This window comes from Oncorhynchus gorbuscha, linkage group LG03, assembly GCF_021184085.1.
Source record: "Oncorhynchus gorbuscha isolate QuinsamMale2020 ecotype Even-year linkage group LG03, OgorEven_v1.0, whole genome shotgun sequence".
Classification (NCBI taxonomy): domain Eukaryota; kingdom Metazoa; phylum Chordata; class Actinopteri; order Salmoniformes; family Salmonidae; genus Oncorhynchus; species Oncorhynchus gorbuscha.
This window is the reverse complement of record NC_060175.1, coordinates 72,369,166-72,384,903: the sequence shown is the minus strand read 5'-3', so window position 1 is coordinate 72,384,903 and position 15,738 is coordinate 72,369,166. Positions and strand designations below refer to the sequence as shown.

Sequence of the window (15,738 nt, the reverse complement as noted above, 5' to 3'; positions counted from 1 at the left end):
TCAGAAAAAAATGCCATGTGTTACTATAGTAATCCCAGACAAGCAGCTTTTTAAGTCAAGCCCAGCATTGCGGTCACTCGTTTCTACTGATAAAACAATGGCAGCCCACTCAGACCATGTAGTCTCTGAACCCGTTAAAGCATAAAAGATACACACTTGTTGACCCTGCGAAAATCACCATTGCTCTGTAATAACAATTAATGACTTAAATGTAAATGTAAATGTAACAACCAACATTACTGTTATCTTTTCTGCGCAATTTATACAACAGTTTTTGGAGTGAATCACATTTTTTGTATTTTATTAGGATCCCCCCTTAGCTGTTGCAAAAGCAGCAGCTACTCTTCCTGGGGTCCACACAAAACATGAAATAATACAGAACATTAATAGACAAGAACAGCTGAAGTACAGAACTACATAAAAAAAATGTTTTAAAGACACACGTAGCCTACATATAAATACATACAAACTATCGAGGTCAAATAGGGGTTGTGCCATGAGGTGTTGCTATATATATATATGTTTTTTAAACCAGGTTTGCTGTTTATTTGAGCAATATGAGATGGAACGGAATTCCATGCAAAAATGGCTCTATATAATACCGTATGCTTCTTGAATTTGTTCTGGATTTGGAAAATGTGAAAATGTGGTGGCATGTCAGGTGGGATATGTGTGTGTGTCAGAGTTGTGTAAATTGACTATGCAAACAATTTGGGATTTTCAACACATTGCTTCTTATAAAAAGAAGTGATGCAGTCAGTCTCTCCTCAACTCTTAGCCAAGAGAGACTGCATAGAATGTATATCAGCCCTTTGAATACAATGAAGAGCAAGATGTGCTGCTCTGTTCTGGGCCGCCTGCAGCTCAAATAGGTCTTTCCTTGCAGCACTGGACCACACGACTGGACAATAATCAAGTTAAGACAAAACTAGAGCCTGCAGAAGTTGCTTTTTGGAGCGTGCTGTCAGAAAAGCAGAGCATGGCCTCCCGGGTGGCGCAGTGGTCTAGGGAACTGCAACGCAGTGCTAGCTGTGCCACCAGAGACTCTAGGTTTGCGCCCAGGCTCTATCGCAGCCGGCCGCGACCGGGAGGTCCGTGGGGCGACGCACAATTGGCCTAGCGTTGTCCGGGTTTGGGAGGTTTTGGCCTGCAGGGATATCCTTGTCTCATCGTGCACTAGCGACTCCTGTGGCGGGCCGGGCGCAGTGCATGCTAACCAGGTTGCCAGGTGCATGGTGTTTCTTCCGACACATTGGTGTGGCTGGCTTCCGGGTTGGATGGCGCTGTGTTAAGAAGCAGTGCGGCTTGGTTGGGTTGTGTATCAACCTTCTTCTCTCCCGAGCCCGTACGGGAGTTGTAGCGATGAGACAAGATAGTAACTACTAACAATTGGATACCACGAAATTGGGGAGAAAAAAAATCATTTAAAAAGCAGAGCATCTCTTTATTACAGACAGAACTCTCCCCATATTTACAACCATTGAATCTATATGTTTTGACCATGACAGTTTACAATCTAAGGCAACGTCAAGTAATTTAGTCGCCTCAACTACACCATTCATTTCCATAGAACATATGGAATGATTTGTACCAAATACAATGCTTAGAGTTGTTCAGGACCAGTTTATCACTGGCCACCCATTCCAAAACACATGCAACAATGTTCAGAGAGCTTTGTTTTGTTTTGATATTGAAACAAATGCCCGACAAAGTGGCCGATGCTTTGTGTCCATTGCAAGTCAACGTGCGAGAGAGTGGTCAGTATCCTTTTCTGTTTTGGGCTTTAGTCCATCTAGTCTGCAACCCCCACCCCAATGCACTTAAACACACACTCGCCTGCCTGCTAATGGGGGATCAGGCAGGAGGTCACCCCTTGTTTGACCACTGACCCCTCAATAGAACAAAGAGCACTTCTCACCAATTACTGCACTAATCCTCCCCCCCTCTCTCTCCCTGGCCTAAGCTACTCTGAGAGGGACCACACTGCCCAGGTCTATCCCCAAACACTTAACAGTTAGCAGGCTCACTTCCCTCAGAAAGCTCTAACACGAACCACATGTCCACAAATAAGCACACCCACTCAGTCCACTCCAGCCAAACCCTCCAAAATGCACACAAGGTTATAAACTGTCAACCATTGAAGCCTGAGACCAACTTGACCAAGTGCGTTGCACTAGCAACGTAACAACAGCAATCTACTGGTAAGACCCAATGCATGTGGGTGGGAAAAAAAAGAGGCTGTTAATGAATGTCAGGAAGTGAATGAGAGTTTTCTCCCCCTACCTAACCATTCTGGTCAGAGCTTGTCAGAGCCCCCCGGTTCAGTTGCCTCAGAGTTTAGTAATCCAGCCCGGCACGGTTACACAAGGAGGGGAAGGGAGGGAGGAACGAGGGGGGAGGGCAAGGACTTGTAGGAGTGCTGCCTCTGCGGGTTTAAGCAAGAGAGGCGGGGGCATTTAATCTGGGATTTGGATGAGTGCAAAGGGCCTTGATAGGCTCATCGGAGCGGCTATCAGGCTGTCCCTCTGGGGACCTACATGACACGGCACCGTCTCCACTCCAACTGAAGACCCCTACTCCTAATTCAGACTTCCTTCCTTGTGGTTGCCAGTTCCCAAGCAAGGCACATTGAAAGGTCTAGTCTACATGCACAGTAGGACATTACTGACCTCGTTGCCTAGTAAGGATGTATAACATAGAAAACTATGTAAAGTCTATATGCTCTCTACTGGCATATTGGAGTCTATGTTGCTGTTATGTGGGAGATACTGGTGGACATACAGTACTGGTGGACATACAGTAGTACTGGTGGATACAGTAGCTGGCCTACATGAGTTAGTTCTGGCATTTTCAAATGATGCTGATGCAATGCTTAAATTACATTGCAACACAATATTAAATGCATTTTCAACACAAATTAAACATTCAGGAAAAAAATGGAACAGTGAAACAAATGGAGAATATCTTGAAATTATCTACAAATCGATCAAATCGGATAGAAGATGAAAGCACTGAAATTAGACATGCCAATGATTGCACTCTTAAGAATGGCAAGATGCAGTGCTTTCGGAAAGTATTCAGACCCCTTGACTTTCCACATTCTGTTAGGTTACAGCCTTATTCTAGAAATTATTAAATTGTTTTTTTCTCTCCTCATAAATATACACATAATACCCCATAATGTGAAAGCAAAAACAGGTTAAGAAATGTTGGCTAATTTATAAAAATATTCAGTATTCAGACCCTTTACTCAGTACTTTGTTGAAGCACCTTTGGTAAGGATTACAGCCTCGTGTCTTCTTGGGTATGGCGCTACAAGCTCGGCACAGCTGTATCTGGGGAGTTTATCCCATTCTTTTCTGCAGATCCTCTCAAGCTCTACCATGTTGGATGGGAGCGTTGCTGCACAGCTATTTTCAGGTCTCTTCAGAGATATTCGATCGGCTTCAAGTCCGGGCTCTGGCTGGGCTACCCAAGGACATTGAGACTTGTCCCGAAGCAGAATCTAGTTTCTCATGGCCTGAGAGTCTTTAGGTGCCTTTTGGCAAACTCCAAGCGGGCTGTCATGTGCCTTTTACTGAGGAGTGGCTTCCGTCTGGCCACTCTACCATAATGGCCTGATTGGCTGAGAGCTGCAGAGATGGTTGTCCTTCTGGAAGGTTCTCCCATCTCCACAGAGGAACTCCAGAGCTCTGTCAGAGTGACCATCGGTTCTTGGTCACCTCCCTGACGAAGACCCTTCTCCCGATTGCTCTATTTGGCCCGGGCGGCCAGCTCTAGGAAGAGTCTTGGTGGTTCCAAACTTCTTCCATTTAAGAATGATGGAGGCTCCTGTGTTCTTGGGGACCTTCAATTCTGCAGACATTTTTTGGTACCCTTCCCCAGATCTGTGCCTCGACACAATCGTATCTCGGAGCTCTACGGACAATTCCTTTGACCTCATGGCTTGGTTTTTGCTCTGACATGCACTGTCAACTGTTGGCCCTTATATACACAGGTGTGTGCCTTTCCAAATCATGTTCAATCAATTGAATTTACCACAGGTGGACTCCAAATCAAGTTGTAGAAACATCTCAAGAATGATCAATGTAAACAGGATGCACCTGTGGTCAATTTCGAGTCTCATAGCAAAGGGCCTGAATACTTATGTAAATAAGTTATTTCTGTTTTTATTTTAATACATTTTCAAAAATTCTAAAAACCTGCTTTTGCTATGTCACTTTGGGGCATTGTGCGTAGAGTTGCTGATTTTTGTATTTATTTTTAATCCATTTTAGGTTATTAAGGCTGTAACGTAACAAAATGTGGGAAAAAATCTAAGGGTCTGAAGACTTTCCGAAGGCAACTGTATATGATTACTTACATTTGAGAGGAATAATCCCTATGGAGAATTGCTACTGCATGTCAAGCAAGACATTGTGGATGAATAAAGGTAGACATGACGCTGACAAGGACAAAAGCAAACATTTGAATTTTGAGCAGCATTCAATGCTCAGCCATGCCATCTACTTTGCCAATAAATAAAGAATATACATTATAATTATAGGTCACACTTTAGTCAAGAAACCAGTTGACTTTTCCCAGAAAGCTCACGTCACTAGCAGCCTGTGCCCAGACATGACACCTTGAGGCCAGGCCAGTTTATTAAGAGTTTCCCATTTTAAACCCCGTGCTTAAGCTTGATCCAGTCCCAGGGGTCCTATTCAGTCTGCTATGAAGATGCTAATGGTTAACAAGTTCACCCTCAAGAGTCTGCAGGCTCCTCTATTGCCTTTCATTGGCATTGGTGCATAAAGAGACATTATACGCATTGTTCTAAGAAATTATAAAGGCTAATACATGTATATAACAAGTTATAAAGCATTATACCTGAATGCTTTAGGTCAAATGTTACAATGGTATTCATACAATAAACCAATGTGATGTGGTATGAGTGGACAGCCCTTCCGTGTACCTTTTCGCTGAAAACCAGAATGGGATTTTTTTGTCAAACTATGATTTGGTTGGTTGTTGTGTAAGTCTGGGGCAAATGTGTTTGCCCTTTCACTTTTTCTGTATGCAGAGTTGAATGATTAACTGGTAGTATCCATGCTTGTCCTATCTCGCTTTCAGGAAAAAAGTGGAAAATCTTGTTTCTTGTTTTGTTTACCCATTTAGACAACTTGACTTACTGTACTATAAATTACACAAGTTAAAAATACAATTAGAAATATAAAAATACATGAAGTATGCCCTTTCTGTGGTGTCCTCATGCTACAAGTATCATAGTTATCTCCACAGAACATGACTGCAGGAGTGACTCAGGGCTTTCCAAGAATAGGTTTTCCTTGACAACTACCAGGCGCTTCACTTCCTTGTATTATGCATTGAGCACTGGGAGGGAGAGAGAAAGAGAGCGAGAGAGGAGAGGGAAATAAAACTGTCATTGAGAGACTTGCATAAAATTCGACATACAGAGCATGAGGTAGAGCGAGGGAGAAGGGTAGAAGAAGGGAAAGAGAGGAAGGGAGGGAAAGAGAGGAAGGGAGAGCAACACAGTCAGAGCCATGGCTCAGCGGACAAACATAGCAGAGCGCTAGCTTGCTCAGACAGACAGGGGAAACAGAGGCCCCACGTGCATCCAGCACGCCAGGCTCTCTATCCTCTTACATAATGTCTCAAGTTCAATACAGCCGTGGCTATTTAAAGTCCTGGCTAGGCCTGGTGACAAAAAGGTGATATACTTAGTGCCCCGAATGCTGCATGAAAGCCCCGTTAGGGCTATATCGGTCACAGACAAGCCCTGGGGTGTGGATTTTGGTCATGCTGCTGGTATTTTTAGAACAGCTGATGATCTTGGGTTATTTACAGTACATGCAGTGCAAACCCACCCTCAGTGGATAGATGCCTCACATCACTATGTAGCCAGCTAGCGTCTAGAAGCTAGCAGTTAACGTAGCGCTTTGATGTTGCGCATGATAGCCATATAAGCATTTGAGGGATATTATGGACTAACCCCATCTGTTTTCAGGGGATGGCTAACTCATCTTCCTGATTGTGTGCACCGTTATACATTGTCTGAGAGTGTACATTGTCATGGCCCATGCCTTGATAACCACCATTGCACATTTGTTGAAGCAAACAGGTTGATCAGTCATAATTTACAAGAAAGCAGAAAGAAAAACTGACAGTTAAAAATAACCATAGAACAGCTAGACTGCTCTCTTAAAAATGCAACTTAAGCCCCTGGTTGTTAAAATGTATGTTATTGTAATTCTAATTGGAGCAATATTATGAAGTCAGAAATGTACATGTTTAAAAGGGATAGTTTTTCATATTTCAAAAACTTTGTCTCTGGTAGTTGTGAGCTGCCCCTTTAAATGGTATTAGGTAGTCATTAGCCAGTAACAGTGACTTCCTTTCTCTGACCTAAACCTGTTGCCTTTTTTTCACCACACACAAAAACTGCATAGACTTTGAATCATACAGCTACAAATAACAGAAGAAACACATTTCCAACCAAACCAACCAACGAAATGACAAACTGGCACATACATGTGAGAGTGCTGTGTTCATGCATCAAACAGGTGCTGGAAATGATATCAAAATGTGATAACCTAACTCAAACACAGCAGGAGGGGAGATTAGAGGATTTGATTCCATTGGTAATTATAGCAGCTCTTGTCGTGAATTCCTGGTGACGAGAGAAAAGGGCTTCACAGAGTGTCGGAAACATGAGTACTGAAGGGTGCATATTAGGCGGTATGGCAGTATTTTGGCTACAGCAGAACTGATGTCAACCAAATGCGAGAGTTATGCAAAAAGAGCTTCAGAGTTGTGGCAACAGCAAGAGGCAACTTGACACATTTATTGAACCATTTGAAGAAGAACCAGCCCTTACTTTACAACAATTACATGGTGAAAAAAGACAGCAGCAAACACCCTCAGCCATAGCAGATTAAAGATACCATCTCACACATACAGTGCTTTCAGAAAGTATTCACACCCCTTGACTTCTTCCACATCTGATTGCGTTACAAGGTGCGATTGAAATGCCCTCAGAACAGCCTCGATTCATCGGGGCATGGACTCTACACGGTGTCGAAAGCGTTCCAGAAGGATGCTAGCCCGTGTTGGCTCCAATGCTTCCCACAGTTGTGTCAAGTTGGCTGGATGTCCTTTAGGTTGTGGACCATTCTTGATACACACGGGAAACTGTCACATTTGATTTGAAACGCAGTAGCGTTGCAGTATTTTTTTTAAACTGCACTGTCGGTTAGGGGCTCATAAGTAAGTATTTCACGGTAAGGTGTTGTATTCGGCGCATGTGACTAATAAAACTTGATTTGATTCTTGACACAAACTGGTGCGCCTGGCACCTACTACCATACCCCGTCTTGCCCATTCACCCTCAATGGCGCACACACAAAATCCATGTCTCAATTGTCTCAAGGCTTAAAAATCCTTCTTTAACCTGTCTCCCCCCTTCATCTACACTGATTGAAGAGGATTTAACAGGTGACATCAATAAGGGATCGTAGCTTTCAACTGGATTCACCTGGACAGTCTATTCAGTGTTTCCCAAACTCGGTCCTGTGGACCCCAATGTGTGCACGTTTAGTTTCTTGCCCTTGCACTACATAGCTGATAATCAGCTGTGTAGCACTAGTGCAAAAACCAAAATGTGAACCCCTGTGGGTCTCCAGGACTGAGTTTGGGAAACACTGCTATGTCATGGAAAGAGCATTCAACCTCCTGAGTCAATGTTAAAAGCACATTTGGCAACAATTACAGCTTTAAGTCTTTCTGGGTAAGTCTCTAAGAGCTTTGCACCTGTTTTGTACAATATTTGCACATTATTCTTTAAATTCTTCAAGCTCTGTTAAGTTGGTTGTTGATCATTGCTATGTAGCCATTGTCAAGTCTTGCCATTGATGTTCGAGCCAATTTAAGTCAAACCTGTAACTCGGCCACTCAGGAACATACAATGTCGTCTTGGTAAGCAACTCCAGCGTAGATTTGGCCTTGTTTTAGGTTATTGTCCTGCTGAAAGGATTTGTGAATTTGTCTCCCAGTATCTGTTGGAAAGCAGACTGAACCAGGTTTTCCTCTAGGATTGTACCCGTGCTTGGCTCTATTCTGTTTACCCCAAAAACTTCATAGTCCTTGCCAATGACAAGCATACACGATACAGCAACCACCATGCTTAAAAATATGAAGAGTGTACTCAGTAATGTGTTATGTTTTGGTCAACTCCAACAACGCTTTGTATTCAGGACATAAAGTTAATTTCTTTCCCATATTTTTTGCAGTTTTACTGCAGGGTGCATGTTTTGGAGTATTTATATTCTGTGCAGGCTTCCTTCTTTCACTCCGTCAGTTAGGTTAGTATTGTCGTCAATTAGGTTAGTATTGTGGGGTAAATACAATGTTGTTGATCCATCCTCAGTTTTCTCCTATCACAGCCATTAAACTATGTAACTGTTTTAAAGTCACCATTGGCCTCATGTTGAAATCCCTGAGCGGTTTCCTTCCTCTCCGGCAACTGAGTTAGGGATGACGCCTGTCTCTTTGTTGTGACTGGGTGTAACATCCCAAGTGTAATTAATAACTTCACCATGCTCAAAGGGATATTCAATGTCTGCTTTTATTTACCCATCTACTAGTAAGTGCCCTTCTTTGCGAGGCATTGGAAAACCTCCCTGGTCTTTGAGGTTAACTCTGTGTTTGAAATTCACTGCTCAACTGAGGGGCTTAAAGAATTTTATTTGTGGGCTACGAAATCATGTTAACCACTATTATTGCACACAGAGTGAGTCCATGCAATTTGTTATGTGACTTGTTAAGCACATTTCTACTCCTGAACATATTTAGGCTTGCCATAACAGAGGGGTTGAATACTTATTGACTCAAGACATTTCAGATTTTCATTTTTTATTAATTAGTAAAAATAAAAATAAAAAGTAAAGATTATTCCACTTTGACATTGAGTATTGTGTGTAGGTCAGTGACACACAACCTCAATTTTAATCAATCTAAAATTCAGGCTGTAACACAACAAAATGTGGAAAAAGTCAAGGGGTGAGAATACTTTCTAAAGGCTCTGTATTTCACCCAAATTGTCATCCCAACACTGTATAACAAAATGAAGGGAGAAGTTGAAACTCACACGTTGATTATTACCTTCGGTCTAGTAGAACAACCAATCCCTACATTAGTTTGAAAGTACACTTTATTGATGAGAAGATTCAACCGAATTGTTGGTGCTTGCAAACACCATAGGCTACTTCACTGGAGATCACATGGGAGAAAACAACAGTCTGGGGTTGAGAGACGCTTTAGCTGCCTGGGGCCTGAATGCGGAACAGCAAGTGTGATTAACGATAACGCCGCAAACCTGGGCCAGACTGGACCAGACTCCAATGTTTTGGACACAGGCTGCACCTTTGCAATTGGTAGGCTACGTATTACATGTTAAGGCACTTTGACTTACATTTTAATTATAATAAATGATTGAGACTACTTATACATAATTACACAATCATACGCTTCCTATTCCATCTGCAGCCTATGGTGCCCGACTAAATAATTAACTTAGGTTATTACTTAAGTGCTGCTCTTATAGCATACGATATTTTGATGATCATGTTAATTTAAAAATGTATGTTTGTTTTGTTAATTTGCAGGTGTAATAATCCTATCTATTAGCATATGTATAACAATGTTGTTTCAATTGGTTTTGTATTCAGTTAGCACAGTATGTCTTCATTCATATGATATCATTTCAGCAGCGACGTTATCTAACCTGACACTTGTCTGATGGAATAACCAGGTTTTTCCCCAAGTGCTTGAAAATCTCAATTCATAATAGCTATTGCAATATCTGGCAAAATAGTCGCAATTAGATATTTTGTCCAAATCGTGCAGCCATACGATCTCGATTAAGAAAGCAAAATCAAGCTATTTTTAAACTCCATCTCTGACTCTCCTGGTGATCCTTAAAAAACAGTAAATGCACTGAAGCGTACAAACTCCTCTTCTACCCTGGCTAAGAAAGTTCTGACTGACTCTGGCATCATAACTGAGAATAATGAACGTATCACTTATGCCAATCTGCATTTTATCTCGGCAGGCTTTTTATTTGAGAGAAACAGTGGTTTAATTGACCCTGGTCAGTCAATAGGCTGCTCTTCCCTCTGCCAGCCTCGAGCTGACTCGACGGTTAACCCGTCACGTTCTAGTGAATCTTTGTTTTTATTTCAACAATTTACTTCCTGTGGTGAGCTAGATGCCTTCCTTAAAAGTGGGACTGACAGCGTTTTAACTACTCTGCAGATATTTAACAAACGGACAATCGTAATATCAGTTTAAAAAAAAATCTAATTCCCAGTTAATGCTTCAAAACCAACTTTATAGGTTTTAAAAATAGGTTCTATTTGACTCAAAATGACATGACGTACAGTAAGGCATTTGTTGGTATAATAGATGGATACAGTTCAATGCATGATTAATATAATTCACCAATACATTTCTTGGTAGTCCAAAACACATTGCTACCAGGTTGTAAATCACAGCTGACCTGGTACATTGTTTGCTGCCTCCACCCATTCACGATGCACGGTTTTGAGTTTCAATCATTTTGAACAAAAAAAAACACGGACAATTTTAACTAAGGCTGGAAATGTCAATAAAATCAACTATTAGTACATGTACATGTGTGTGTGCTGACATGTATGTATAACTGATAGATGCACACACCCGCTACATGTTAATGTTTTTAAATGTATGTAAATGGTAAAGTATTTTGTCTGTAATTCATTTCTCGTTATATGTCAGACCCCAGTAATACCCGCTGTCGCCACTGGCGTCAGCTAATGGGGATCCTAATAAACCAAATCAAAATCCAGTCATAACGTGGCTAATAGGCCAGCACACATATCAAACACAAGACCCGCGGGCTTAATAGGACACACAAACAAGAATAAATGAGTCAATAGTTGAGTAATCTACTTTCTGAAATTACAGCCTGATGCGCTCGTATCGGTGAATTCAATTGCGCCGCTTTCGTGTCTCCCATTTACAGCGCGCAGCAGAGGGAAAGTGTACACACACATGCCACAGTCCAAGCTAGACCACTAAAATGTTGCAGTCTGGCTTCAGTTTTTAAAGATTGACAATGAGAAGCCAAAAAACTAAACCTGCAACAAAACACCATACAGAGGACAAATATGTAGGTCTATTACAGCAACATTTGAGCAGTAGCCTAGGCTGACTTCTCAAGGACAATACAATTGGAGTGCACCATAAAGCGAGTATGTATTCAACCGCAATGGTGATCCATGCAGTTCAAAACAGCTACCACTTCAATAAAGCCATTAGATGCGGTTCATCATAGCGCACTGTGCTTTATTACAGGCGACAGTTTTAGTACTCATCACTGCATCATCTACCAGAAAGTTGGTTGGCCCTCTTTGAAGTCACGTAGGTTAATACATGGCTATTTTTCATTTATAACAGAACAAAAAACTTTTACAAAAACTCCCACAGTACCTATCATTACTAAACTTTAGATTTATGAGTTACCACAATCAGTCTCATGGGTGGCTCTGGAAATTCCTTCGGTCTCTACTGTGTTAACTAAACGCTGATTTACCTTTCTTGCACCTTATTTGTGAAACGATCTTCAAAATGTACTTACATTTGATGTTCTGGTGCTTCTAGGGCAATTCAGAAAGCTGATTGAGCTTACTGATTAATGTGTTTGTTTTTCTTTCTGCTTGCATTGAGTATTTATACTGTGTGACAAAACATTATGAACACCTGCTCTTTCCATGACACAGACTGACCAGGTGAATACAGGTGAATGCTATGATTCCTTATTGGATGTCACCTGTTAAATCCACTCCAATCAGTGTAGATGAACGCGAGAGACATGTTAAAGAAGGATGTTTAAGCCTTGAGACAATCAAGACAAGGATTTTGCATGTGTGCCATTTAGAGGGTGAATGAGCAAGACTAAATATTTAAGTGCATTTGAACAGGGTATGGTAGGTACCAGGAACTGAAACGCTGCTGGGTTTTTCATGCTCAACAGTTTCCTGTGTGTATCAAGAATGGTCCACCACCCAAAGGACACCCAGCCAACTTGACACAATTGTGGGAAGCATTGGAGTCAATATGGGCCAGCATCCCTGTGGAATGCTTTTGACACCTTTATAGAGTCCATGCCCTGACGAATTGAGGCTGTTTTTAGGGCAAAAGTGGGTGCAATGCAATATTAGGAATGTGTTCCTAATGTTCTGTACACTCTGTGTATATTTCCTATAGATAAGGGCTCATCTGTAAAAAATAAAAATAATAATTTTAAAAAAGACATTGGTCTCAGTATGATTCACTGTTGAAATAAAAGTTAAATAAAATATACAGCACCGGTTTTAGAACGTTTGGGATGTGCCTTACTGAAAATGATACCGTTCATTGAACTCAATGTCACGAGCTACTTTGCATTTCATAACAACACGTAATAGAGGAGGAACACGATAACTATTGGTTGATCTGAAGTGAAAACTGAGACTCAAAAGTTTTGACTGCTAAATGGTAAGTTCGGTCTTTCCAAGATGGCGCCCAGGCTATTGTTCAGATGACTGTGTCAAACTGTTATCCTGTGGCTCACAGGAGCAGGAAGTACTGAGCCTCACACTAAACAGAACTGATGACAAAGGATGGAAAAACACCCACTAACCAACTAGGTTATCAAGATAGCAGCATTATGTTTTCCAGAAATATGAAAGGAAAACGAAACATGAAGCAGACTTCCATTTCTTGAGAAAAACTGTCCTAATGTTACTCAGTCTCATTGCTTATTTTCCAAGCTATAAAGGACTATGAAGGTTGGTCTGCCTAATGTGTTCCTATTTTTGCCATGGGAAATACCAGTATCAAAATAATATGATACTGTATCGTGACAACCTATAACCAACTAACTCCAATTCACTACTACTAGTGTTTCCCCTACCATTACTTAAATGATGGAAGCCCCTCGGCCTATATCAACTGCCAGAATAAATGCACAGAATCTAACGCCACATCCAGGCAGTATTAATGATGCACTTTGTTCTCAAAGAACAGAAACATAAGCCTTTGCATTTTCTCACAATGACTGCATTGCTAAATGACATTGTTGTTATCGAACATCCATGAAATTGTTTGCACAGCTTTACTTCTACCATACCGTGGCAATCCCGCTTTTGGAAACTTTGTGATGCATCTCTCTCACTCAGAGCGTACTCTTATAGGGGTGTCTATGTACACTGTCAACCCGTAGGATTGCTGACATGGTGCATTTTGAGTCCATACTCTTCATAATAAACATCTCTTCGTCCACAGACTCAGCAGAACATTGGAAAATACTGCCCAGGACAACATTTGTGGGTAAATCTCAAATCAACTTCCCGATGCCTTCATCTGTATCAATCCAAAATAGCCCTATACCCCCCTCTACTTTTTTACAGTTATTATATTACGGTACAACTGGTTAGAAACACAAACCTCATGGTTTGTTTTGTATTTTGTCAAATGTTTGATGTTTATGAATGTTATTTAGTGTACTGTGGGCCAATTCGGCTTGCAGGTATATATGCAACTGCCCACCTGTAGACTAGATGTCAACAAAGGCATTACCAGAGATACGCATATAATGACGATATAATGTCTCCGCCCTAACAATGGGATTTGTTGTCCACAGAGCAGAACGGCGGGCTTTCAAGCTTCTGCCTATTCCCCTCCTTTGGATTGGTGGATACACCTCGTTAATTGAATCATTTGGGGAATATTTGACGAGGGGTATTCAATGCAGAGTGAGATGATATTCTAGCCTCATGAATATGCATATACAGTCTCGAATTTCACTTCTATTAGAATAAGCCTCAAATATCAAAATAGCAATTCATGTTTATCTTGACTAAATTCTCATTGCTCCACATACAAACACATTCTCACCTGCTTAATAATGAAGGATCTGCTTAGGGTGGACAGATTTTGGGTAGAGATGGGGCTCTCGGTTTGGCTCTCTCTAGCGTAACATAACCACACAGAAGTAGATTTATGAGTAAAGTTACACACTTCCCTCAAAAAGCACAATATACATATGTTATGATGGTTTGACCTTGTACAGAGAATGTAACAAAAGTGTCTTGATTGATATTGCAACGAACAGCCTTTGCTGAACTCAAATACATCCTACAGTTGTGGTACTTAAGTGGTTGTACTACAGTTAAAGGCCCAGTGGGCAGCTTTTTGGGGCGACCCCTGAGAGGAAGAGAAGAGGTTTCACTCTTGCCAGAATCTGTAAAAAAAAATAAAAAAAATTGCCCAATGCGTTTCTATGAGTTCATTTTGGACCTAAGCTTGTCGCCTGCCCTCCTGCCTTTGGGATAACAACTCCCATTGTTAAGGCATGAGACATGAGCATCTCATCATCATACAGATCTCTGGCGACCTGACCAAATTAACATAGAAATGTGAGTTATAGATCTATCATTCTCATTGAAAGCAAGTCTGAGAATCACATATGTGGTGGCTACATTCAGATTATTTTTGCATTTTCTTATGAGGCGACTGACACTACCTACTGGACACAGAAATCAACTAAACATCTATTCCAACGTTGATCAACCAGTGCGTGCCCACTGGGTACATTTAAAAATGTCTTATTTACTGACATGAATCAGATATGAGGGGACACATTTCAGTTAATAATTGAACAACTTTGTTGCATTCCAACGACAAATACAGAGCACTCTGCAAAAGCCAAACCATGCACCTTGATATCAAAGGCCAACTTCTGCCCATTTCCTACACAGCAGAGAGAGAGAGAGAGAGCGAGTGCACTGGGGCTAGAGCAAATAAGACCCTCGTTTAAAGAAGACCCATCCACCCAATGAACAGTCGCCTTTATATCAATCTATTATTCAACGTCACATTAGTTTAGCGATGTCCCATAGTTTACAAGCGTGAAATGATCAGACGAAAGTAATAGCATATTCCACCTAATTGCCAATGACAGTTTTATTTCAACTATGAACTCACATTAAATAACTTTTGTCACACAAATAGGCTACAAGATGCCGACAAAAGCGAAAAATACCCCTAACTGAAGCAACCATTGTGGGCTTCGTGCGTTTTAAAGAGTCGGAGAAAATGCATAGTACTTTTGCTCGTAAGCGGAAGGTCCCAAACATGTCCTGTGATAAGTCATGAAACGCTGTTTATGATGGGTGAAAGGACTATTCCCGGTTCGTTCCATGGTTTTCGATAAAACCCGTCTTACCTGCGAGACGTCATAGCAGTCTTAGAAAGCTGTCTTCGAATGAGAAGGGAAAGTCAAATAAAGTGAACGTTCCCTCTACGTCTTCGCCGTGTCGCTGTTGGACAGCGTGCACTCAGGAGGGCGTTTATTGAACAATGTTCAACTCCAAAGACAAATTATCGCTGCACACCCCGCCTCCAAAACCCACAGTCATATTCATTGTACCACGCGGTCCCTGCAGCTTAAACATAAACTACACACTTTCAGTCTATTCCAGGGGCGCAACTCTAGTTTTAGAAGTGGGGGGGTAACTTGATGTTGGGTCTGGGGTTCCTCCCATTTTTGGGGGCATCCATGGCCCTTCTAGCCTTCTCTATTTAGAGCAACATAAAGTCAGCAAAAATGGCCAGTCATCAAGCTAGGTAAGAGATCATTATTAAATATGTTTAAGT

The 15,738-nt window shown here is 41.4% G+C and overlaps 1 protein-coding gene across 2 annotated transcripts in view; it reads right to left on the bottom strand.

Annotated features, from left to right (window-relative positions):
- Nucleotides 1–15,459, bottom strand: part of LOC124031854 (tyrosine-protein phosphatase non-receptor type 11-like) — a 62,291-nt gene extending 46,832 nt beyond the window's left edge. Inside the window, exon 1 of one of the 2 annotated variants that reach the window (XM_046343619.1) lies at nt 15,308–15,459. In XM_046343619.1, the coding sequence (XP_046199575.1) occupies nt 15,308–15,321 (14 nt within the window). In that variant the 5' untranslated portion in view covers nt 15,322–15,459. Of the gene's footprint in view, nt 1–2,283; nt 2,307–15,307 lie in introns of those variants that run through there. The other variant, XM_046343620.1, reaches the window with a different exon arrangement.
- Between the last annotated feature and the right edge of the window lie 279 nt (nt 15,460–15,738).